The sequence below is a fragment of the Cherax quadricarinatus genome, chromosome 1 (assembly GCF_038502225.1).
Source record: "Cherax quadricarinatus isolate ZL_2023a chromosome 1, ASM3850222v1, whole genome shotgun sequence".
In the NCBI taxonomy this organism is placed as follows: Eukaryota; Metazoa; Arthropoda; class Malacostraca; order Decapoda; family Parastacidae; genus Cherax; species Cherax quadricarinatus.
Window position 1 is genome coordinate 11,052,733 of NC_091292.1, and position 27,977 is coordinate 11,080,709.

The following is a 27,977-nucleotide window of genomic DNA, read 5'->3' on the forward strand; positions in this document are numbered from 1 at the left end:
CAATTTAAGGTGTACTACCATCCCTCAGGATGCGACCCACAACAGTCGACTAACACCCAGGTACCTACTTTCTGCTTGGTGATCGAACCCGATTCAGCAACTGGAGCTAGATAACAGCCTACAGTCAAAATTCATGGCTTCCTCTAAAATCAAGGCAATGGTGAATAATAGTATATACACGCTGAAAAATGACGTTCCGAGAGTACATATCACGTTAACTAGCTTACAGTATAACGCTCCATCGTAAATGTCTGTCATAAAACCAGGAGAGACTGAATGTAAAGATGTTATTAGTACATAGTGTATTCAGGTTCCACCAGTGTCATGAGTTGGGTCATGATGTTATAATGACCGTCTCAAGAATTTTGCACTTGTACACACAGTGGGTTCTACAGAGAATGGAAGTAGGTTCTCAGTTAATAAGGGTTCTCAAATGCAAGATCTCGCATATTCAGTTACTGCAGTGTTCTGTGAGTAGTTGCAGTCTCTCTAAGGAATTTATTATATACCGGATACAACAATAGTAGCTATTTTTTTGCAACAAGGTAATCTTGTTAAGTGATATCCTATTGCGTGCGTTTGCAGAGGTTGAATCATGACTCCTGGCTCCACCTCTAAAGCACTATCTACCTACTTTACTGAATTCGGGTCTTCAGGGTCCGAACAAACTTCTTCTTGAATCTGCTTGTGTTTACTGCCACCAGCTCCTCCTCTACCTATTTCTACATGCCGCATTAAATCAGTTCCTCCTAGCCTCACAGAGACACATTTATGTCTCTAGTTGTCATCTGCGTCTCCTGCCATCTCTACTCTCAACAGCGAAGACTGACTTGTACCAGAGGGCTTTTATCAAACACTTCGTCAACATGCTAAAATACATCCCCAAACTGAAATTTAAGAAATGTAAACGAAAGGAAAGGAAATATCAGGCATAACTCGATAAATATTTCTAAAACTGCTTCTTCAAGTATTAGAGATGAAAAGTATGAAGGAATACATGGGTGACGATCCATAAAGGCTTTGATTGTATTCAAGGACTGGTTACCAAGACATTTGCTATACATGCGGTGGGAGTATTAAGTGAGCATGGATGAAGAGCGGATGCAACGTTTGCAAATCCTCGAGAGCAACACGAGTGAAAGAATTGCCAGAGAAGCGAGAGAGTGACAGATCTGCTAGTGACTCAGTATTCGTCTGATTAACTGACGAAACTCTTCATCTTTTATTTTTGGTGAAGAAAACTCATTTTTATCCCTTCAGCAACGTCCTTCTCACTCGAGCTCCTTTCAGGCCGAGGCAGATGGAGGATAAATATATGTATTCACGGGTGAAACAACACCAAGAGGCAGAAGGAGAAAGAGGGTGGTTCAGGCAGCTGATTAGTCATTCTTCTCCTCTGGGAGTCCATGACACAGCATCTGACACACGGAGGTGAAGCTTCCTGAAACACAAGATCATAACATCACAGAAAACAATATTAAAAGACAGAAGTAATGCTACATCAGCACTACACGTTCACAAATATAAACATTCAATACCTAATCAGTTTAACTTATCAAAATGCGCATGTGGAAAATACTCACTGTTGTTAGTATATGACATGAATAATTCTATTATGGAATGATTTCCTGAGAACAATCGCAGTGTAAGAAAAAAGTCACAGAATATTTTACTTAATTGCATTTTCTAGTACAATGTGTATTAACAGCTCTGTGACTAGGTCACACCAGAATCATAATTACCCATAAAGTCTCTGAACTTGTTGGACTTGTGGGACCGGCGTACACAGAGCACGTAGACTGGGATGCCAGCCAGGAAGATGCCGATGGCTATTCCCAGCTCCATCGGTCTCTCAATCACAGGCAGCACCACCAGGAACACACACACCAGGAAGAATAACACTACCACCCACAGCCACACCTGCACCACAAACCACATTATGACGATGACGTTAAAATCTGTAGTTCTATAATAGTGCTCAGCTCACAACCGGAGTGCTGTGAGCTGAGCATTCTATCCAGATCTCTCAGCAGCATTGTTGTGTCTGGTAAAGTCAAGATATTTAGGGTATGGTTGAGGTATATTTGGTTTACGTACTATGCCAGTGAACCTACTATGCCAGTGATATGTACAGTGGACCAGGGTGAGATGCCCAAGCGGGGGGTGAAACAGACATAGACACACAGTGGAATAGTCTGGAAAGTGAGATAGTGGAGGCAGGTACAATACATAGCTTTAAGAGGTACAATAAGCTCATGGAACAGGGAGAGAGTGGCTCTAGTGGTGACCAGTGAAAAGGCGGAGTCAGGAGCTATGAATCGACCCTTGCAACCACAGTTAGGTGAGTACATATAGGCGAGTACGTACACACACACACACACACACACACACACACACATTTGCCCAGGGTCAGGGTCAGGGCCTGAAATAAGCTGAAGTAGGACAACTTCCATTAGACGGTAAGTTTAAATATCAAAATCTACAATCACCGTGAAACTACAGCATCTGTTCTCGTAGCTTTATCATATTAAAATTCATAGAAAGCGCTAAACCAGTAAGGGTCATAAAACTAGTGGAGAATGGAAAGGTAATTAGGTTCATTTTTACAGGAACCCCTTCGAGGGAGGTTCCTCGATGCCGGTGAGGGGCTCTTGATCTAGGGAATTGGATTTGTTTCAATTCCCTGAATGAAACCTTAAATGCCTTCCATCCCTCCCCATACAGGGGCTGTGTTAGCCCTACGGGGGTGGTAGGCTCTTATTGTAGGCCTGGGGGGAGGGGTTGCTAAGGCGCCGGAGAACCTATCCCTTTCCTTGGATCAAACCTGATTCACCTATTTTCCATGCACTGCATAACCCCTTCGGGCTTAGCGATACTCCATGAGAATATGATATAATGTAACAACACATTTGACTTGAGTTATAAAGATAAAAATACAGTGTCGGCACTCTGGAGGATGAGTAAGGATGCTGCAGCTATGAGAGCTATACCAATCATGAGATCCGATCGCTTGTAGGACAGCTGTCGACTGAATAACAATGAATGAATTTCCTTCTTTGGGTCACCGCACCCTGGTGGCTAGTGACTGATATTGTTAGGGGGGGGGGGGAACAGACAACCCGGCTGTTACTGGTGCTCACCTTGATAGGTCTGTGTCTGTAAGGTTGGGTGTATCTCAGGTACAGGAGCGCTGCGATGGACATCATGACGAAGAGCGACTCAGAGAAGGATACATAGTTGATCAGCACCAGTGTATCCGACGTGAAGAGCATACATAGTGTCAAGAAGCCCTGAGGAAACACTCTTAGTTACTCAAGTGGAAACCCTTGAAAAGCGTTCATAGCAACAACACTGTCACACCTGTGTGTAAAGGCCTGATGACCAAGTCTACAATCTCTCTCAGAAGAGTCGCTAGTCTAACCACTCGGCTAATATCATGAACATTTTTCCCAACCTTCTCCTAGCATGCTTCTTTTGCTTTCACGATAATGTCAAACCTCACTTTGACAGAATTACTTTTATTCCATATGTGCAACAACATGTGAAGAAGTTTCGCCAACCAGTGGCTTTATCAATCCAATACAGAGTTTATTTGAAAGTGTTGAAACAGAAGACGGTATAACGCGAGGTAATCAGTCCCTCAGCTTGGATGGTGTTCAGCGAAAGTCTTGATGAATCGGAAGCATAGGCAGGAAGATTGTAGCTAATGTAGGAGCCAGATGAGATGCAGCAGATTTATCAAAAACAGTGGTTTGAACACGTTTATGTAGGCTGAGGGACTGATTACCTCACCTTTTATTGCTTCCGTTTCACCACCTTCCAGTAACCTCTGTATTGAATTAATAAAACCACCGGTTGGAGAAACTATTACAGAATTAAGGTACCCAGGTGCTGCACATGTTTTATCCACCATCTTGTCGGTATTGTATGTCATTACTGCTATCAATTTTATTTCATTGACCTCCTTGAGGGTCAAACAACGCTGGTTGAGTGGAAAGGGTTGAGACAATCAGTCTTTTAGGGAGAAGGTGGTTGGCAAGATTTTTTTCATAGCAGCAACGTGGTGTGACTAGCGGTGCTTCACAGGAGGGTAGTGGAATCAGTGTCCAGGAACTCTTGTACACACGATTAGTGTGATTCTTCAAGAATATGGTAATAAAATGATAGTATACCAACAGTATGCAAATAGAACATTAACTGCGATTTGTGGTATTTTATTGTGAAGACGTTTGGTCCACCAGGGACTTGATCAGCTAACATGGAAAATAAGAAGACCCCTGCAGTGAAAGTGACTTACCATGAATATGAAAGCAAGCCACTGAGGCGAGTATGTAAGCAAGGCTTCACTGGAACAAAAGACTCGCTAGAAATATTAAAGCAGACACCGCGGTGAAAATCACTCACCAGTACGATAAGAGCGGGCATAGGGGTAAAGGTGTTGACGTTGATGAGTGCCAAGGCCTGGGGCAGGTGGCCCTCTCGTGCTCCCACGAAGAATAGTCTTGAGCAAGCGAAGATGCACCCGTTGAGACTGCCGAAGGTGGAGAGGGCTACGAAGATCGGCATCACGTACTTCAGCGACCCCAGCACATACCCCGCGAAGGACTAAGACACAAGATTATTATCGCTGGTATATTTATGAGAAAAAGATAAAACTGATAGAGCTTCTCCATAATTATAACAAGACCAACAAACGGATAATAAGATACTGACCAGAGCAACAGCGCTGGAAGCCAGGACCTCGTCTGGGTCAAGTACGGCAAAGTAAGCCATGTTGGTCAGGAAGTATACAAGAGTGACGATGGGCATGGAGATGAGAATGGCACGAGGCAGAGTCCTGAAATGACAGAGGATGCCTGAAACCCGCAGGTGCTAACGCTGAAGGATAAACTGAACGTTAGAGAAACGGACATGTCTGAACTACGTATTTTACAGAGAATTCCTGTCAGCCTTAAAATTAAATTTTAATTACTAGACAATGAGACAAATATATTAGCTTACTAGAATGTTAGTTTGTCACATTTGACATTAAAATACTATATCAATCTGGTATATGAATTATTACACTTTGAGATCTTGTGTAACAGTCTGATGCAACATTTGTATCGGGGAATACTGAGGTAGAAGATTTGATTACGACACATGTTGAAATAGACTGATGTACTGTGAACATCAGTGTGAATGTTAATGAAATGGATCATCAGGGTTGCTAGTCACACATTACGCTTACACATAATCTGTCTAATTTGTCCGATTTAGGTCCCTTTTAACTATTTTTGAAGCAGGTGACTGAAGGGATTTTTTGTGTTTCCTGGAGGGGAGTTACAATTTTAAGGCACTTTATTTCCATGGAGTTTCAGTACAAGTCGAGTCGAACACAAGATATATCAGAAACATAGTTTTTGTATTGTCTGTATTGTGCTGCAGCTCTCCAGGAAGAGTCTGATCGCTGGTTTGAGGTTCATTCTGCATATCCTGCATATATAAAATGCACAGTAGCAATTGTGGTTGTGTTGTGTTTAGTAACTTGAAACTTCTAAAAGAGTGTGTGTGTTGTCTGGATCCTGATTGGGTGATTACTATAGCAGGTTATCTCTGTTGGGTAACAATGGGTTTCGTGATTTGCCGCAGCACAAATTTCGTAAGTGGATGTAAGACTAGATTAAGGAGTAGTACAGCATGAGTAATGTTGTTTGAGGAACGTAATGTATTTTTGATAGAATGTCCATCGTGTTGTAATTTGCTGAGATATGTTTTGGACTCGAGTATTGAATTTCAGGTTACAGTCAAGGCGTATCCCCAAGGAATCTCGGGCTGTGTAGATGCAAATTTTCATTTAAAAAGATGCGGGACACATTTTTATAAGTGTGATAGGCTGAGACTGCAGCCTGTGAGCCGCTTCAGACTGTGCTGGTGCGTTGAGCACCAGCACAGCCTTATTAAACAAATAAGGTTATCGATTTCCATGTGATACCTAGACAATGCTTTTGCTGATTAGTTTCAAACTTTCAAAGGTGGTGTAACTTAGTAGAAAGCTTGAATTGGTTTCGGGCTTTAGGCGCCAATTTCCTATTTTTATTTAAATTTAAATATTAGTTTCTACGCGATAATTTTTAGGTACCTTCTCTGGTCAGCTTTAGATATTCAAGAGATATTTAACTTCATTATAAACTTCTGCCGCACTCTGTACTATTCCTTTTGTGTGCATTTAGGTAGAGTGGGCTGGGATTATGGGATACGAGACATACCTTCAGATCATATGCAGCGACCTAGTCTAGTTAATGACTTACTTGAATGGATCTTTCAGTTCCTCCACTACGAAGTTCAGGCAATTCCTGAAAAGTGATATAAATTTAATCATTACAAACAACGTAATATCTATAATGATGAAATTTACGAAACCTCTGAGTGTTTTAGATTTTAAAAGTAAATATTACATATTAATAGTTGATAAAACTGACCAGTAGATGAACGACACACATGTACAATATTTGCTTATCTTCACTGTGAAGGTTTGTCAAGACTGAAGGGCTAAAGACATCCTTGCAAGACTGAGGAACTGACCACTTGAAATTTCTTCAGATCTTCCACCTTCTCCAGTATTATTCCCTGTGTTGAACTGATAAGGTCACTGGTCCGCGGAACGTCTCCACAGTAAAAATACACAAGAGTTGCTAGTGTGCTGCATTCATTTAAAATTAAAGTTCTGCACAACTGGGGAAACTTGAGTATTTTGTGATATCCAGCAAATCGGAGAAGCCACTGGGTAGAAGACTAAATGGCTTACCAGCCAGCGAAGGAGAAGAGTCCCTGGTAGAAAGCTGTGGAGATGGAACTCAGGCTCCAGTTGGTACCCTCGAAGGCTCCCTGGTAGTTCTGGGTGTTGCCTGCAGCCAGCTGCTGGATGCCCGTCCCGATGATCAGCATGAGAGCGCAGATCTTGGCCATGGTGAAAATTCCCTGGACGTTCTTCGCCCACTTGACGTTTGTGCAGTTCACCCACGTCAGGAGACCTGCAAACACGTCGCAGTTAGTGAAGTTTTGCCCGGAAATGCACCTCCTGATAAGTCCTTGCAGAGTTTTGTCTGTAGACTCTCCATCGATAAGGGTCTAGTCATGAGGAAAGTGGTAACATTGAAACATGCTAGGTAGGTATATATATATATATATATATATATATATATATATATATATATATATATATATATATATATATATATATATGTAATGTGTGTGTGTGTGTGTGTGTGTGTGTGTGCGAAAATGGCTTCGAATTTAGGACCTTGTCCCGGGAATCGCACGTATCATACGCGTCTGCCCGCCCAGGGAATATGTTCAGTCTGCCTCTGTCACTGCTTGAGTTTATCTGGAGTTTATCTGGAGAGAGTTCCGGGGGTCAACGCCCCCGCGGCCTTGTCTGTGACCAGGCCTCCTTAGGTCAGTGTCCCAGGATGCGACCCACACCAGTCGACTAACACCCAGGTACCCATTTTACTGATGGGGAACATAGACAACAGGTGGAAAGAAACACGTCCAATGTTTCTACTCTGGCTGGAAATCGAACCCAGGCCCTCACCGTGTGAAGCGAGAGCGTTAACCACCAGGCCACCAGTGAGTGAGTATTCATCCAAAACATTTTGCAATTTTTGTGCTTGTTTATTGATTGTGACTGCAAAATATGCCACCATGGGCCCAAAGAAAGTTCCTAGTGATAGCCCTTTGATAAAGAAATTGAGAAAGACGATAGAATTAAAGAAAGAGATTGTAGAAAAATACGAAAGTGGCGTACATTTAGCCCTTGCCAGGATATATTAGAAGAGAAGAATTTTGAAAGGTTTGAGGCTGACCCTGTCAACCCTATACCTGTTGTGGAATGTATTGTGTCTTTGGGGAAGGCCACGGGGTTGGAGGTGAGTGGAAGAGTCGGTGGAGGACCACAGGGAAGAGCTAACCACTGAAGAGCTGCAAGACCTTCAGCTGGAACAGCAACAGACTGCAGCTGAGGAAACGGCTTCAGAGGAGAAGGAAGAGAGAGCGGGAAGAAGGTGCATGTGTGCTAAGCGGAATGAGTTGCAAACCTTGTTGAAAAATATCACCCTGACCAAGCTGAAACAAGCCATATCTGTAATATGTTCAGTGACAAAACCTTGTCCCACTTCAGGCAAATCTAAGAGACGCCAGAAACAGAGATCTCTGGATAGCTTTTTTTTTGTGCGACAGGGGTCCAGTGACACTCAGACTTGTCCTACTGCCAGTAAAAGACAAAGAAGGGAAGTAACCTTCGAGAGGGAATTGATACCTGAAGTCCTCATGGAGGGGGATTCCCCTTCCAAACAATAACCCCAGTTCCCTCTCCTCTCCTCGCCTTCTTCCATATGCCAACAAGAGTCTTCAATAAAGGTATGTAATGTTTATATTTATTTATATTTATTTATCATTGTTTTCTGTATGTAAAACTGTTATTCTTTAAAAAAAGAATTTTGTGAATATTTTTGGCTATCTGGAACGGATTAATTGTATTTACATTATTTCTTATGGGAAATATTGCTTCGGTTTTCATACTTTACGGATTTAGAACGACATTCAGGAACTGATTAAGTGTGAAATCTGGGGTTCCACTGTGTGTGTGTGTGTGTGTGTGTGTGTGTGTGTGTGTGTGTGTGTGTGTGTGTGTGTGTGTGTGTATGTATGTATGTATGTATGCATGTATGTATGTATGTATGTATGTATGTATGTATATATATATATATATATATATATATATATATATATATATATATATATATATATATATATATATATATATATATATATATAATTGTGTATTACTGCCGTGTTATCTTGGAACTTTCACACACACATGGACGTGCCCAGATGTTTATCTTAGTATCACTGTCAAACGGGTTTAGCGCTTAGTAATGATTGCAATAATAATCACTGACAAGAATTTAATGAATATCGAAGGAGTGAACTTCGTGGAAACATTGATGAGAATGTGAATACGATATAAAGAAACCCTTGATAAGAAAATTACAAAAGCCATGATAAGTACAGTTATAAACCTAGATAAATACAGTTATAAACCTAGATAAATACAGTTATAAACCATGATACAGTTAAAAACCTCGACAAATACGGTTAAAAATGATAAACGTAATAAAAACCGAAGAGATTTATAGATGAAACAATTACAGCAGCAGACTTTTGAATGGATGCATCTTGATGGATCCTCTGGAGTCACGAGGAATCACAGGGTATTGCGGGGAATCACAGGGTATTGCGGGGAATCACAGGGTATTGCGGGGAATCACAGGGTATTGCGGGGAATCAAAGAATCGCAGGAAATAGCATGGAGTCGCAGGGAATCATAAGGAATTAATGTTTATAAAAAATAGCCAACATTTAATCGAATTACCCCGACCCCAAGACCAGCCAACAGTTCCACTACTACTACTACTACAACCACCACCACTACTACTACAACCACCACCACTACTACTACAACCACCACCACTACTACTGCAACCACCACTACTACAACCACCACCACTACTACAACCACCACCACTACTACTACAACCACCACCACCACTACTACTACTACAACCACCACCACTACTACTACAACCACCACCACCACTACTACTACTACAACCACCACCACTACTACTACAACCACCACCACTACTACTACAACCACCACCACTACTACTACAACCACCACCACTACTACTACTACAACCACCACCACTACTACTACAACCACCACCACTACTACTACAACCACCACCACTACTACTACAACCACCACCACTACTACTACTACAACCACCACCACTACTACTACTACTACTACTACAACCACCACCACTACTACTACTACAACCACCACCACTACTACTACTACAACCACCACCACCACTACTACTACAACCACCACCACTACTACTACTACAACCACCACCACTACTACTACAACCACCACCACTACTACTACTACTACTACTACAACCACCACCACTACTACTACTACAACCACCACCACTACTACTACAACCTGTGGCTTAGCGCTTCTTTTTGATTATAATAATAATAATACTACTACAACCACCACCACTACTACTACTACAACCACCACCACTACTACTACAACCACCACTACTACTACTACAACCACCACCACTACTACTACAACCACCACCACTACTACTACAACCACCACCACTACTACTACTACAACCACCATCACTACTACTACAACCACCACTACTACTACTACAACCACCACCACTACTACTACTACAACCACCACCACTACTACTACTACAACCACCACCACTACTACTACCACCACCATTACTACTACCACCACTACTACTACTACCACCACCACCATTACTACTACTACCACTATTACTACTAGTACCATCACTATTACTACTACCACCACCACTACTACTACTACCACCACCAGCACTACTACTACTACCACCACCAGCACTACTACTACTACTACCACCACCAGCACTACTACCACCACCACCAGCACTACTACTACTACCACCACCACCAGCACTACTACTACCACCAGCACTACTACTTCTACTACCACCAGCACTACTACTACTACCACCACCAGCACTACTACTACTACCACCACCACTACCACCACTACTACTACCACCACCACCACTACTATTACTACTATCACCACTATTACTACTACTACTACTACCACCACCACCACCATTACTACTACTACCACCACTATTGCTTCTACTACCACCATTACTACTACTACCATCACTTTTACTACTACTACCACCACTATTACTACTACCACCACTATTGCTACTACTACCACCATTACTACTATTACCACCACTTTTACTACTACTACCACCATTACTACTACTACCACCACTATTGCTACTACCACCATTACTACTACTACCATCACTTTTACTACTACTACCACCACTATTACTACTACCACCACTATTGCTACTACTACTACCACCACTATTGCTACTGCTACTACTACCACCACTATTGCTACTGCTACCACCACTATTGCTACTAATACCACCACTATTGCTACTAATACCACCACTATTACTACTACTGCTACCACTATTACTACTACTACTACCACCACTATTACTACTACTACTACTACCACCACTATTACTACTACTACTACTACCACCACTATTACTACTACTACTACTACCACCACTATTACTACTACTACTACTACCACCACTATTACTACTACTACTACTACCACCACTATTACTACTACTACTACTACCACCACTATTACTACTACTGCTACTACCACCACTATTACTACTACTGCTACTACCACCACTATTACTACTACTACTGCCACCACTATTACTACTACTACTGCCACCACTATTACTACTATTACCACCACTATTACTACTACTACTACCACCACCACTATTACTACTACTACTACCACCACCACTACCACTAATACTACCACTACCACTAATACTACCACCACCACTACCACTAATACTACCACCACCACTACCACTAATACTACCACCACCACTACCACTAATGCTACCACTAGCACTAATACTACCACCATCACTACCACTAATACTACTACCACCATCACTACCACTAATACTACCACCACCACTACTACTAATACTACCACCATCACTACCAATAATACTACCACTACCACTAATACTACCACCACCACTACCACTACCACCACTACCACTAATACTACCACTACCACTAATACTACCACCATCACTACCACTAATACTACCACCACCACCACCACTACTACTACTAATACTACCACCACCACTACCACTAATACTGCCACCACCACTACCACTAATACTGCCACCACCACTACCACTAATACTGCCACCACCACTACTACTAATACTGCCACCACCACTACTACTAATACTACCACCACTACTACTAATACTACCACCATCACTAATACTTCCACTACCACTAATACTACCACCATCATTACCACTAATACTACCATCACTACCACTAATACTACCACCAACACCAATACTACTACCACCAATACCAATACCACTAGTGCTATTACTACACTATCACCACCAACAATACCACCACCACCACTACTACTAATACTACCACCATCACTACTACTAATACTACCACCATCACTACTACTAATACTACCACCATCACTACTAATACTACCACCATCACTACCACTAATACTACCACTACCACTACAACCATCACTACCACTAATACTACCACTACCACTAATACTACCACCACCACTACCGCTAATACTACCACCACCACTACTACTAATACTACCACCAACACTACCACTAATGCTACCACTACCACTAATACTACCACCACCACTACCACTACCACTAATACTACCACTACCACTAATACTACCACCATCACTACCACTAATACTACCACCATCACTACCACTAATACTACCACCACCACCACCACTACCACTAATACTACCACCACCACCACCACTACCACTAATACTACCACCACCACTACTACTAATACTACCACCACCACTACTACTAATACTACCACTACCACTAATACTACAACCATCACTACCACTAATACTACCACTACCACTAATACTACAACCATCACTACCACTAATACTACCACCACCACTACCACTAATACTACCACCACCACTACCACTAATACTACCACCACCACTACCACTAATACTACCACCACCACTACCACTAATACTACCACCACCACTACCACTAATACTACCACCACCACTACCACTAATACTACAACCATCACTACCACTAATACTACCACTACCACTAATACTACAACCATCACTACCACTAATACTACCACCACCACTACCACTAATACTACCACCACCACTACCACTAATACTACCACCACCACTACCACTAATACTACCACCACCACTACCACTAATACTACCACCACCACTACCACTAATACTACCACCACCACTACCACTAATACTACCACCACCACTACCACTAATACTACCACCATCACTACCACTAATACTACCACCATCACTACCACTAATACTACCACCATCACTACCACTAATACTACCACTACCACTAATACTACAACCATCACTACCACTAATACTACCACTACCACTAATACTGCCACCACCACTACCACTAATACTGCCAGTACCACTAATACTACCACTACCACTAATACTAATACTACCACTACCACTAATACTACCACCACCACCACTACCACTAATACTACCACCACCACCACTACTACTAATACTACCACCATCACTACCACTAACACTACCACTACCACTAATACTACCACCATCACTACCACTACCACCACCACCACCACCAATACTACTACCACCAATACCACTACCACCAATACCACTAGTGCTATTACTACACTATCACCACCAACAATACCACCACCACCACTACCACTAATACTACCACCATCACCACCACTAATACTACCACTTATACTACCACCATCACTACCACTAATACTACCATTACCACTAATACTACAACCATCACTACCACTAATACTACCACCATCACTACCACTAATACTACCACTACCACTAATACTACCACCACCACTACCACTAATACTACCACCACCACTACCACTAATACTACCACCACCACTACCACTAATACTACCACCACCACTACTACTAAAACTACCACCATCACTACCATTAATACTACCACCATCACTACCACTAATACTACAACCATAACTACCACTAATACTACCACTAATACTGCCACTACCACTAATACTACCACTACCACTAATACTGCCACCACCACTACCACTAATACTGCCACTACCACTAATACTACCACTACCACTAATACTACCACTACCACTAATACTACCACCACCACTACCACTAATACTACCACCACCACCACTACTACTAATACTACCACCATCACTACCACTAATACTACCACCATCACTACCACTAATACTACCACTACCACTAATACTACCACCATCACTACCACTACCACCACCACCACCAATACTACTACCACCAATACCACTACCACCAATACCACTAGTGCTATTACTACACTATCACCACCAACAATATTCACCACCACTACCACTAATACTACCACCATCACTACCACTAATACTACCACCACCACCACTACTACTAATACTACCACCATCACTACCACTAATACTACCACCATCACTACCACTAATACTACCACCACCACCACCACTACTACTAATACTACCACCATCACTACCACTAATACTACCACCATCACTACCACTAATACTACCACCATCACTACCACTAATACTACCACCATCACTACCACTAATACTACCACCACCACTACCACTACCACCACTACCACTAATACTACCACTACCACTAATACTACCACCATCACTACCACTAATACTACCACCATCACTACCACTAATACTACCACCATCACTACCACTAATACTACCACCACCAATACCACTACCACCACTACCACTAATACTACCACTACCACTAATACTACCACCATCACTACCACTAATACTACCACCACCACTACCACTACCACCACTACCACTAATACTACCACTACCACTAATACTACCACCATCACTACCACTAATACTACCACCATCACTACCACTAATACTACCACCATCACTACCACTAATACTACCACCATCACTACCACTAATACTACCACCATCACTACCACTAATACTACCACCATCACTACCACTAATACCACCACTACCACTAATACTACCACCATCACTACCACTAATACTACCACCATCACTACCACTAATACTACCACCATCACTACCACTAATACCACCACTACCACTAATACTACCACCATCACTACCACTAATACTACCACCACCACTACCACTAATACTACCACCACCACTACCACTAATACTACCACCACCACTACCACTAATACTACCACCACCACTACCACTAATACTACCACCATCACTACCACTAATACTACCACCATCACTACCACTAATACTACCACCAACAATACCACTACCACCACTATAACCACCACTAGGACGATCAAGGTCATCTGTTATCACACAACTAGTGTGAGGGCGGATGTACCAGCATAGTCTGCTTAACCACTCTTATTATTTTATCTAACATAAATACGTGATGCAATAAACCCTTGAATCATTCAGCGCCAGAAATGGAGGATCGATCCTCCGTCAGCTAATTGCGAGACAAACTCTCGCAGAAAGATTCCCAGTTCAGGTTTTTACTACTGAAGGTCAACTACTCAACTTGTTGACCTTGATGAGGACACTAAGAATTTGCAACTCTGTATCAAATATATTTCTTAAGACATTCGACTTTATAAATGCATTGCTTAAACGTCTTAGCCCATAGCTTATCTTTGCGACATTTATAAGCTCTATATAGTGACCTTTATAAGCTATATGAACGATAAAGGTCAGTATATTAGTAGCGTGCGGACTGGGTAAATATGTGATGTCTCCCTGGTACACACTATCACGGGCAGCGGAGACCATTCATGAGGTAAGATAACCTCAGTGTCAAGTCTTCAGCAGGACGTTACGGTATGGGAAGCCACTGTACGGGTGGGGCTTAAACTCTCGGCAAGCGAGTCGTAAAACTCCTGGCCTGGAGTTTTAAGTCTCACTAGCTGTGAGCTCAAGCCCCACCCGTTCCGTGGTTTGTTTGCAATCGTGTCATTACGATTTCATGAGTCATGGTTACGGTACGGGTTCAGCAGCTACGGTAGCATTCAAGGGTTTTCTTTTATCAGGGCTGGAGTTACTCTTACGTGAGTGCTAATATATTGTCGCATACTGGTGTACTAGAAATAATTAGGATATCAGGCAAGTACGTACGTACACACACACACACACACACACACACACACAAAAAAAAAAGAGAGGGTACAGAGACGCAAGGAGGAACGAGAAGCAATGAAAATGAGCAGGACCCAGACACAGGAGGAAGGGCAAACACACCCCACAGAATCTCCCACCAAAAGACTCCACCCGCGACACTCCCAACGCAACTGAGCAACCTATACTACAACCCACTCACTGTTCCCTCTGCCACCAACCCCCATATCACAAACCTCACCCCAACAGCTGTCCCTTATGGGCATTCTGACCCCACCCCCATCAACACAAACCCCACCTACACCACAGCCCCATATAGGCCCCCACAAAGGCTCTCGCTCCCCCAACTCCAATATACTTGCATGACCACAATGATAGAAAAGAAACTAAAGGTTTGGTACACAAACGCGGATGGAATAACGAATAAACATGAGGAGTGGAATGAAAGAATCAGTGAAGAATCCCCAGACATCATAGCAGTCACAGAAACAAAACTCGCTGAGACAATAACAGACACAATCTTCCCAACAGGATATCAGATCCTGAGGAAAGATAGAAGGAGTAGAGGGGGAGGAGGGGTTGCACTGCTCATAAAACACCGATGGGGATTTGAGGAAATGGAAGGCATGGACATGATTGGAGAAAGAGACTACATTGTAGGTACAATTCAGTCCGGAGAACATAAAGTAGTCATTGGAGTGATGTATAACCCACCACAGAACTGCAGGAGGCCAAGAGAGGAGTACGAAGAAAACAACAGGGTGATGGTGGACACACTGGCTGAGGTGGCAAGGAGAGCTCACTCGAGCAGAGCAAAGTTACTGGTAATGGGCGATTTCAACCACGGAGATCGACTGGGAAAACCTGGAGCCACATGGGGGTCCCGAAACATGGAGAGCCAAGATGATGGATGTGGTACTTGAAAACCTCATGCATCAACATGTCAGGGACACAACCAGAGAGAGAGGGGAGGATGAGCCAGCAAGACTGGATCTTGTGTTCACCCTGAGCAGTTCAGACATTGAGGACATCACTTACGAGAGGCCCCTTGGAGCTAACGATCATGTGGTTCTGAGTTTTGACTATATAGTAGAATTACAAGTGGAGAAGGTAACAGGAACTGAAGGGGACAGGCCAAACTATAAAAGGGGGGAGTACACAGGTATGAGAAACTTCCTGCTGGAGGTTCAGTGGGACAGAGAAATGGTAGGAAAATCAGTAAACGAGATGATGGAATATGTGGCAACAAAGTGCAAGGAGGCAGAGGAAAGTTTTGTTCCCAAGGGAAACAGAAATAATAGGAAGACCAAAACGAATCCTTGGTTTACCCGAAGGTGTAGGGAGGCAAAAACTAAGTGCAACAGAGAATGGAAAAGGTACAGGAGGCATAGGACCCAGGAAAACAAGGAGATTAGTAGAAGAGCCAGAAACGAGTATGCACAAATAAGGAGGGAGGCCCAGCGACAGTATGAAAACGACATAGCATCGAAAGTCAAATCTGACCCGAAACTGCTGTATAGCCACATTAGGAGGAAGACAACAGTCAAGGACCAGGTGATAAGGCTGAGGAAAGAAGGTGGAGAACTCACAAGAAACGATCAAGAGGTATGCGAGGAGCTCAACACGAGATTTAAGGAAGTATTTACAGTAGAGACAGGAAGGACTCTGGGGGAACAGACCAGATGGGGACACCAGCAAGGAATACACCAACAAGAGTTGGACGACATACATACAGATGAGGAGGAGGTGAAGAAACTGCTAAGGGACATCGATACCTCAAAGGCAATGGGACCGGACAACATCTCCCCGTGGGTCCTTAGAGAGGGAGCAGATATGTTGTGCGTGCCACTTACCACAATCATCAACACATCCCTGGAAACTGGGCAACTACCTGAGGTATGGAAGACGGCAAATGTAGTTCCCATTTTTAAAAAAGGAGACAGAAAAGAGCCACTAAACTATAGACCTGTGTCATTGACGTGTATAGTATGCAAAATTATGGAGAAGATTATCAGGAGGAGAGTGGTGGAGCACCTGGAACGGAACAGGAGTATAAATGCCAACCAGCACGGATTCACGGAAGGCAAATCCTGTGTCACAAACCTTCTGGAGTTTTATGATAAAATAACAGAAGTAAGACAAGAGAGAGAGGGGTGGGTTGACTGCATCTTCTTGGACTGCAAGAAGGCCTTTGACACAGTTCCTCACAAGAGATTAGTGCAGAAGCTAGAGCATCAGGCGCATATAACAGGAAGGGCACTGCAATGGATCAGAGAATACCTGACAGGGAGGCAACAACGAGTCATGGTACGTAATGATGTATCACAGTGGGCACCTGTGACGAGCGGGGTCCCACAGGGGTCGGTCCTAGGACCAGTGCTATTTTTGGTATATGTGAACGACATGACGGAAGGGTTAGACTCAGAAGTGTCCCTGTTTGCAGATGATGTGAAGTTAATGAGGAGAATTAAATCTGATGAGGACCAGGCAGGACTTCAAAGAGACCTGAACAGACTGGACACCTGGTCCAGCAAATGGCTTCTCGAATTTAATCCTGCCAAATGCAAAGTCATGAAGATAGGGGAAGGGCACAGAAGACCACAGACAGAGTATAGGCTAGGTGGCCAAAGACTGCAAACCTCGCTCAAGGAGAAAGATCTTGGGGTGAGTATAACACCGAGCATGTCTCCGGAAGCACACATCAATCAGATAACTGCTGCAGCATATGGGCGCCTGGCAAACCTGAGAACAGCATTCCGATACCTTAGTAAGGAATCATTCAAGACACTGTACACCGTGTATGTCAGGCCCATACTGGAGTATGCAGCACCTGTTTGGAACCCGCACTTGATAAAGCACGTCAAGAAACTAGAGAAAGTACAAAGGTTTGCAACAAGGTTAGTTCCAGAGCTAAGGGGAATGTCCTATGAAGAAAGATTAAGGGAAATCGGCCTGACGACACTGGAGGACAGGAGGGTCAGGGGAGACATGATAACGACATATAAAATACTGCGTGGAATAGACAAGGTGGACAAAGACAGGATGTTCCAGGGAGGGGACACAGAAACAAGAGGCCACAATTGGAAGTTGAAGACACAAATGAGTCAGAGAGATAGTAGGAAGTATTTCTTCAGTCATAGAGTTGTAAGGCAGTGGAATAGCCTAGAAAATGACGTAGTGGAGGCAGGAACCATACACAGTTTTAAGACGAGGTTTGATAAAGCTCATGGAGCGGGGAGAGAGAGCGCCCAGTAGCAACCGGTGAAGAGGCGGGGCCAGGAGCTAAGACTCGACCCCTGCAACCACAAATAGGTGAGTACACACACAAGGAAGAAAGAAACTTTGAACATTAAATAGTATACAAGAGCAAGAAGAAGCCAAATCCTTTTCTTAAGTTTGTAAAAGTAAACTAAATGGGAAAGGCAAAACGACGGGAATTATTAATATCAACAAAGTTACTGACAAGGAGGAAATGTTATATATTACTGCACCTGGACAAGTAAATAATAATATCAGGTGAGACAGTCGCACTGGCGGCTTAAAAAAAATTGCAGATGAACTGAGTTATTCCCTTTTGGAATAAATAAAATTTCACTTCATAAAGGGAACTGGCAGACAGGTGGAAGACGCCGCACATTGTGTCAACAATGAAAAAAAAATGGCAGCAGGAAAGACCTATAAACTATAGGAGGTTTCATTGACCAAAGTTATAAAAAAAGTATTGAAAAAAGTCATTAGAGAAAAGTGGCCCCTCAAGGGAGGTTCCTTGATGCTGGTCAGGGGCTCTTGATCTAAGGGACTGGATCTGTGCTCCAATTCCCCGAATTAAGTCTGAGTGCCTTCCACCCTCATCCCCCTCCTTCCCGTCCCAGGCTCAGCGTTCCTCAGGATATTAAGAGAAAAGTGGTTAAAATACTTTGTAAACAAACTGTTAACTTGTAAACAGTTCATCTCTCAGTTTGGACATTATATATATCAAGACATTATATATATCAAGACTAAACTTATAACAGAATCGTACGAAATTCTTTAAAGGACAGATTGGACAGATTATGCTGATCTATATTTTAAGTTGGGCTTTTTGGTCGAGTTATCCATGATAGATTAATTTCAAAACTTCCAAAAAGAGAATGAATGTAAGGGATGATTTTCTGTTGACAGTAACAGGCGAACAGTTATCCAAGTAAAACTGTGTGGGTGGGAAGATGTCACAAGTGGGGTACCTCAAGGATCTGTACTTGCCCCAGTTATAATACTTTTGATTTACATAAATATTTTACTAGAGGAATAACTGTATGTTTACAATTATTTATTTATAAACTGAAAAAAAGTGGAGCCGAAGGGATATTAGATAAAAATTTCTTCGCGAAGTGGTAGATCAATGGAATGTAACAAGAGGATGTAGTAAGTGCTCCCTTATTATTTTGTGTTAGTGTCATTATGGATGATCTAAGTCGGACCGAAACGTCGTGAGTTTCTCTCTCCTGTGTGCGGATTGTGTACTCAACTATTGGATTTGAAGAAAAATGTATAATTAATATAATGAAGACTAGACACCACGAGAATAACTCTGCTCTTGTTGATACAAATATGTATATATAATGTATGTATGGGATCTTAATAACAGGCCAGCATCCCTTTCTGCCTGTCTACCCTCTTTTCACTCTGTATGGCCCTTGTAGGTTTAGCGCTTCTTATTGATTATAATAGTAATATCTTTTCCACATCCCTAACTCTCCCTTTATATATCCCATCACCCCTCTCTAATTTCCCTTCCAGCAAATCCACCCCAAATAAATTATCAACATTCTCAATTCCTTTCTTAACCCTCCCATCCATGATCCATCACCTCTCTCCCTTCCTCCACCGATACTCACAGACAACAACTGCGGCTATCAGCCTGACGGGGATATCAGGCAGAACGTCACAGGTCTCGAAGAAGGGCTTGATGATGTAGTTAGCGAAGGTGAGAGCCATCACTGTGTTGCTGGTGGGAAGGATAATCGTCAAAGCCACCCACATGAAGAGGAAGGCTGGAAGCGGCCCAAACGCTTCCAGCACATAGGCGTAGTCTCCCCCGCTCCTGGGAATCATGGTGCCTGCAACACAAGACATTGGGGATGCAATTAAAATAGTAATAATGATGTATACTAGAATAATTAATATAATTGCTATTTGTGGAACCCGTAGCCTCGGAGAAGCGGATAAAAAGACTTCGAGGAAGGATATTTGGATTTCTTCCTGAAGCCATTTGAATATACCAGTTCTGCAATGACACGATTGAAAACAAACCATACCACGGGTGGGTTTTGATCCCGCGGTCCCCTCAAGGAAGGTTCCTTGATGTTGGTGAGGGGCTCTTGATTTAGGGAATTGGATCTGTGCTCCAGTTCCCCGAATTAAGCCTGAATGCCTTCCACATCCCCCCCCCAGGCGCTGTATAATCCTCCGGGTTTAGCGCTTCCCCTTGATTATAATAATAATAAATGATCCCGCGGTCAGAGAGTCTCAAAACTCCAGACCGACGCGTTAGCCACTGGACCAGATAGCTTCAATAAGATTCATCCAACTAGCTATATTTCTACACCATAGGAAGGTTAGCATAGGCACCACTGTGACCACAAATGCAAGTTTTTACAGACGAATCTCCAGCTAGCGTGGCCGTGACTTGAGCTAGAGTTCGTCACGGCCACGCTAGCGGGAGATTCGTCTGTAAAAACTTGCATTTGTGGTCACAGTGGTGCCTATACTAACCTTCCTATGGTGTACAAATATACCTAGTTGGACGAGTCTTATTGAAGCCAGCTGGCCCAGTGGCTAACGCGACGGTCTGAAGTTTTGAGACTCGCTGATCGCGGGTTCAAACCCCACCCGTGGTATGGTTTAATATACCAGTTCCCCTACCATTCCATCTTTTCATTTTTTTTACCAATAGGAATATTTTAGTATCATAAATTTCTTGTTCGCTCTCTATAATTTCCTTTTATTATATTTTTTTTAATGCCACTTTCAAGATTGTTTACCAAGCTGTGGATCAGTGTCGTTATACAGTTAAGTAGCAGTTCAGTCTCTTCTAACTCATCAAATATATCACTAAAATATTATATTAAAAGGTGGCTTCTCAAAAAAAAAAAAAGTTCTGGCTCTTAATAACGACGTGACTACCGTCCACAAGACATGCACTTAACATGTCTGGTACCAACAATTTTTCCCATTTCTGGAGGATGTTTTGATATTTTTGTGTAAGTTTGTGAACACACACACACATACACATACACACATACACAGGGGCCAGGAGCTGAGTCTCGACTCCTGCAACTACAATTAGGTGAGTACACACACACACATTTGTGTGTGTGTGTGTGTGTGTGTGTGTGTGTGTGTGTGTGTGTGTGTGTGTGTACTCACCTATTTGTGGTTGCAGGGGTCGAGTCTTAGCTCCTGGCCCCGCCTCTTCACCGGTTGCTACTGGGCCCTCTCTCTCCCCGCTCCATGAGCTTTATCAAACCTCGTCTTAAAACTGTGTATGGTTCCTACCTCCACTACGTCATTTTCTAGGCTATTCCACTGCCTTACAACTCTATGACTGAAGAAATACTTCCTACTATCTCTCTGACTCATTTGTGTCTTCAACTTCCAATTGTGGCCTCTTGTTTCTGTCCCCTCCCTGGAACATCTTGTCTTTGTCCACCTTGTCTATTCCACGCAGTATTTTATATGTCGTTATCATGTCTCCCCTGACCCTCCTGTCCTCCAGTGTCGTCAGGCCGATTTCCCTTAATCTTTTTTCATAGGACATTCCCCTTAGCTCTGGAACTAACCTTGTCGCAGACCTTTGTACTTTCTCTAGTTTCTTGACGTGCTTTATCAAGTGCGGGTTCCAAACAGGTGCTGCATACTCCAGTATGGGCCTGACATACACGGTGTACAGTGTCTTGAATGATTCCTTACTAAGGTATCGGAATGCTGTTCTCAGGTTTGCCAGGCGCCCATATGCTGCAGCAGTTATCTGATTGATGTGTGCTTCCGGAGACATGCTCGGTGTTATACTCACCCCAAGATCTTTCTCCTTGAGTGAGGTTTGCAGTCTTTGGCCACCTAGCCTATACTCTGTTTGTGGTCTTCTGTGCCCTTCCCCTATCTTCATGACTTTGCATTTGGCAGGATTAAATTCGAGAAGCCATTTGCTGGACCAGGTGTCCAGTCTGTCCAGGTCTCTTTGAAGTCCTGCCTGGTCCTCATCAGATTTAATTCTCCTCATTAACTTCACATCATCTGCAAACAGGGACACTTCTGAGTCTAACCCTTCCGTCATGTCGTTCACATATACCAAAAATAGCACTGGTCCTAGGACCGACCCCTGTGGGACCCCGCTCGTCACAGGTGCCCACTGTGATACATCATTACGTACCATGACTCGTTGTTGCCTCCCTGTCAGGTATTCTCTGATCCATTGCAGTGCCCTTCCTGTTATATGCACCTGATGCTCTAGCTTCTGCACTAATCTCTTGTGAGGAACTGTCAAAGGCCTTCTTGCAGTCCAAGAAGATGCAATCAACCCACCCCTCTCTCGTGTCTTGTGTGTGTGTGTGTGTGTGTGTGTGTGTGTGTGTGTGTGTGTGTGTGTGTTGTGCCGAATAGGTAAAAATTGAGATTTTGGCTTAAACTGCAACGCTCTATATGTCGAATAAGACAAGCGAAAATTTGTGTATGCAATAATTTCGCAAAAATCATTCTGAATCTAACGAAAAAAAATCATTGTGTTTCTTTATTAAATTATTGTAAACTTATCTAAAATATATTTAGTTGGATTAGGCTAAATTAAATTGCGTTTGTTTCAATAAGATTAGGTAAGTTTCCTAAAGTTCTTTTGGTACAAAATTATTAGTTTTTACATTAACATAAATGAAAAAAAATATATCTTTAAACGTTTAAGAGAAAATTTTAGAAACTACTTGATTTTAAATGAGTTTTTACTAATTGACCAATTTTACCTATTCGGCACGATATATATATATATATATATATATATATATATATATATATATATATATATAATGAAAATTATTTTACACAAATCTTACAAATTAAAAGTAATCTCAAGACCTAGTTGAAGATGTGTTCTTGTGTTAGTGTAGAAACACTTCACTGTGGTCTGGCTGTCTGGGGTTGTATTTGATATATGTAAGGTTAGTCTGGGATGTTTTGGGAAGGAATTATTGTGAATGAGTATAGTTTTCTTTGATGTGTTTTTAGGAATATATATATATATATATATATAATATATATATATATATTTAATTTTTTTACTGCATAATAGCCTTGATAATTTGGACTTTTATGGCTTTTATCTCTACTGTTGGTTCTGTATTGCAATGTTGAGTATCACATGTATATTTTAATCTAGTGTAGGAAAACTTAGTTATTTCTGTTTACGGGCTGCGTATTGGGCGTGACATCACACTTGGCGAGAATGGTTCCCTGAAAATGAGTTGCATAATATCTAATATTATCACTCAAACTTACTATTTTCGGCACGAGTTGCTTTACTGTGTGTATCGTGTTATCCTTCAACCTCTGATTTGTGAATGAGAGGCTGTGTATGCCAGACTGTACTCGCCTAGTTGTGATTGCAGGGGTCGATTCATAGCTCCTGGCCCCCACCTCTTCACTGGCCTCTACTGGGTCACACTCCCTGCACCATTAGCTTTATCATACCTCTACTTAAAGCTGTGAATGGTTCCTGCCTTCACTACATCGCTTCCCAAACTATTTCACTTCTGACTACTCTGTGACTGAAGAAATACTTCCTGACATCCCTGTGATTCATCTGTGTCTTCAACTTCCAACTGTGTCCCCCTGTTGCTGTGTCCCATCTCTGGAATATTCTGTCTCTGTCCACCTTGTCAATTCTCTCAGTATTTTATATGTCGTTATCATGTCCCCCCTATCTCTCATGTCCTCCAGTGTCGTCAGGTTGATTCCCCTTAACCTCTTCTCGTAGGACATACCCCTTAGCTCTGGACCATTCTTGTTGCAAACCTTTGCACTTTCTCTAGTTTCTTTACGTGCTTGGCTAGATGTGGGTTCCAAACTGGTGCCGCACACTCCAATATGAACCTAACGTACACGGTGTACAGGGTCCTGAACGATTCCTTATTAAGATGCCGAAATGCTGTTCTTAGGTTTGCTAGGCATCCATATGCTGCAGCAGTTATTTGGTTGATGTGCGCCTGAGGAGATGTGCCTGGTGTTATACGCCCAAGATCTTTTTCCTTGAGTGAGGTTTGTAGTCTCTGGCCCCCTAGACCGTACTCCGTCTGCGGTCTTCATTGCCCTTCCCCAATCTTCATGACTTTGCACTTGATGGGGTTGAACTCCTAGAGCTAATGGCTGTGTATGCGAGGCTGTGTATGCGAGGCTGTGTATGCGAGGCTGTGTATGCGAGGTTGTGTATGCGAGGCTGTGTATGCGAGGCTGTGTATACGAGGCTGTGAACGCGAGGCTGTGAATGCGTGTATATCTATACGTAGTCTGCAATCAACAATTATTTTGGTGTGTCTTGCATCATAGTTCAACATGTAATGTCTTGGAGGTTTCCCGTCATTGAAGATGGAATTTCCCCATAGAATTTTTGTGGAAGACGATGAATGATATTTTTTTCTCTGTGGGGTTTATCATAACCGCCCTTAATGTAGAACTCGAACCCATGGGAAGCCAGTTCTTAAACCAGGACGTCCCGGCTCACCTTGACTTCGTGGGTGAGTGTCCTCACACGTCCTTAACGAGAGGTTGTTTGTCTCACTGTGATGTCAGCTTTTTGTGATGGCAACATTCGGGTCTATTGTTTAGCGCTTAGTTTTGATCGTAATAATCTGTAGCCTTAGTTACAGAAGTGGGTTATCTGGGCCTTCAAACTTTTTTGTGGGTGTTTATGGGTAACGATAGACCCGTAGGGATCACCCAGCGTCTGGGGGAAAATAAGGCAATTGGGATGGATGCTTGGAAAGAGAGAACAGATCCAATTCCTTGGATCAAAATCCATTTACCTTGAGGTGTTTGTCAGGAGATTCTAAGTGCATTTACAGACTTAATTTTTCTTTTATCAAATTTTCACATTTCTCTCTCAAACAGTAAACGTCTCGCACATTTTAATCTTGTGCATTTTATTCTTCCCATATTTTGTAGTTTCCAGACTTCCAGAGCTGTATAATCCCTATGGGTTTAGCGCTTTCCTAAGATTATAATACTACTACTACTAATAATAATGTAGTTGTCAGAGTAATCTTTCATGGAGAACTCTATCAAAAGCTTCTGTGAAATGTGAGCAACCTGCCCATCCGCGTCTTCCTTCTGAAATTTACGTGACTATTGTAGCAACTTAATACTACGTACGACAGGTTTCACAGATATCCTCCCTTTTATGTCTATAAAACTATGCATATACTGTGTGTATGGTAGAAAGAGGTAACTTACCCAGCTCGGCGTAGCAGAGGGCGCCCACCGTGGAGAGCATCCCAGATATTACCCACACCACCAGGGACATGCCCACGCTGCCGCTGAACTGGATGACACCCTTGGGGGAGACGAAGATGCCTGAACCGATGATGATACCCACGATGATGCCCACGCCGTCCATTAGCCCCAGCTCCTTCTTTAACTTGAAATTTTCTTCATCATCTGAATTCTCCAGGGAATTGACTAGGAATTCATGATCAGAGATTTCCACTCTGCGTTCGTGATTTTTGGGTGCTGTTGGACTGATGTTACTGTTTGTCGCCATGCTGATGGAGACGCCACTGCCTTCGACGCAAACGATGCTGAGACTGCCGGGCGTTTGAAGACGCCGTGGTGATCTTGTGTCGTATCTGACAAAACAGTGTATTAAGGTGACCTTGTGTGGCGTCTGGCTCTCACGAGAATCTCCTACATCATGCCGCACGCTTCCTCGCTGTCAAGTTTATTAGTGTCGAGCCAGAAAGGTCACATCACATTCTGGGAATCTCTAAGAATCACACTGAAACTCCTATACTAGTTTGCTCTTGCCTCTACGTACAAATTGTAAATAAATACTTTGCCATTTGAATTTATAGCATCTATAAATATATGTTCCTCGTGCCAACCTATTGTTTACATGCACTGAGTGTTGCACCAGCCACGGTGCAAATGAAAAATAGTCTATGAGCACTCAAAAGCACTTAATTACTACTGGCAAATACTTACAACACCCAGACAGGACCGTCACTCATACTGCTACAATGATAATGTTGTTGGTTGCCAGAATCGTATAATCGGACTGTATTTGTCGCTGGCACTATGCTAAGGCCAGACACGTGGATTGTGGTCGCTGGATGATGTCAGTAATTATGCCTAAATGTCAGTGCAAGAACACATACTGTAAAATAGGATAGTATCCACACAGTGGTAAGTATACACTGGTTTAGTGAGACACTTTGCTTCCAAACTCTATTCCTGTGTTCACTTTTCTTTGTAGAAGATTAATTGTCGCACTTAACGAGTTTTCATTTGTCTTTGAACGATATTTTAAATATACGCCTATCCTAAGTGTGTTTATTTATAATGCTGGTAAAAGCTTGAAGTTCCTCCAGTTACTGTTTCTCCCAGCAGATGATCAGGTATGCTGGAGACTGGGAAACAGTGGCTGTGTGAGAGGAGATCCACGAAGAATTTAGTCGACTATTTTAAGTCACTTTCTGGGAGACAAAAAATAGCAACAGCCAAGTAGAAATAAGAAGCGTTTGGCTTTCATGGGTTAATCTGGGTTATCCCAAAAATAATTTTCACGAGAGTAAAGTTCGCAGGCCAGGGTTTGCTGTTACTGTCACAACCACACATGCAACTGTCACCACCACCACCAGTACAGTTCGTTCTGTATCTAAACTTGACCTTGCTTTGAAATTCTGTTCTTACCCCCTCACCTTCACAACACTAGAGCAACACACCTGTCACCCCACACTCTCCCACCTTTACCCCAACTA

At 42.7% G+C, this 27,977-nt stretch overlaps 1 protein-coding gene across 1 annotated transcript; it reads right to left on the bottom strand.

Moving 5' to 3' along the window:
* On the bottom strand, positions 1-26,926 carry LOC128687367 (Y+L amino acid transporter 2-like). Its single transcript, XM_070093605.1, has 9 exons — positions 26,455-26,926; positions 20,856-21,077; positions 6,788-7,013; positions 6,291-6,335; positions 4,714-4,837; positions 4,405-4,605; positions 3,141-3,290; positions 1,743-1,920; positions 1-1,441 (listed from the first exon to the last, which is right to left on the bottom strand). The coding sequence occupies exons 1-9, from the start codon at positions 26,759-26,761 to the stop codon at positions 1,380-1,382; spliced, it is 1,515 nt and encodes a 504-aa protein (XP_069949706.1). The 5' UTR covers positions 26,762-26,926; the 3' UTR covers positions 1-1,379.
* Between the last annotated feature and the right edge of the window lie 1,051 nt (positions 26,927-27,977).

Excerpts from the sequence above, each read along its gene's own strand:
- LOC128687367 (XM_070093605.1), bottom strand. The coding sequence starts at position 26,761 with ATGGCGACAAACAGTAACATCAGTCCAACAGCACCCAAAAATCACGAA. Across the intron at positions 6,336-6,787 it reads CTCTTCTCCTTCGCTGGCTG|GAATTGCCTGAACTTCGTAG; the intron begins GTAAGCCATTTA and ends ATCACTTTTCAG. Across the intron at positions 1,921-3,140 it reads ACAGACACAGACCTATCAAG|GTGTGGCTGTGGGTGGTAGT; the intron begins GTGAGCACCAGT and ends TTTGTGGTGCAG.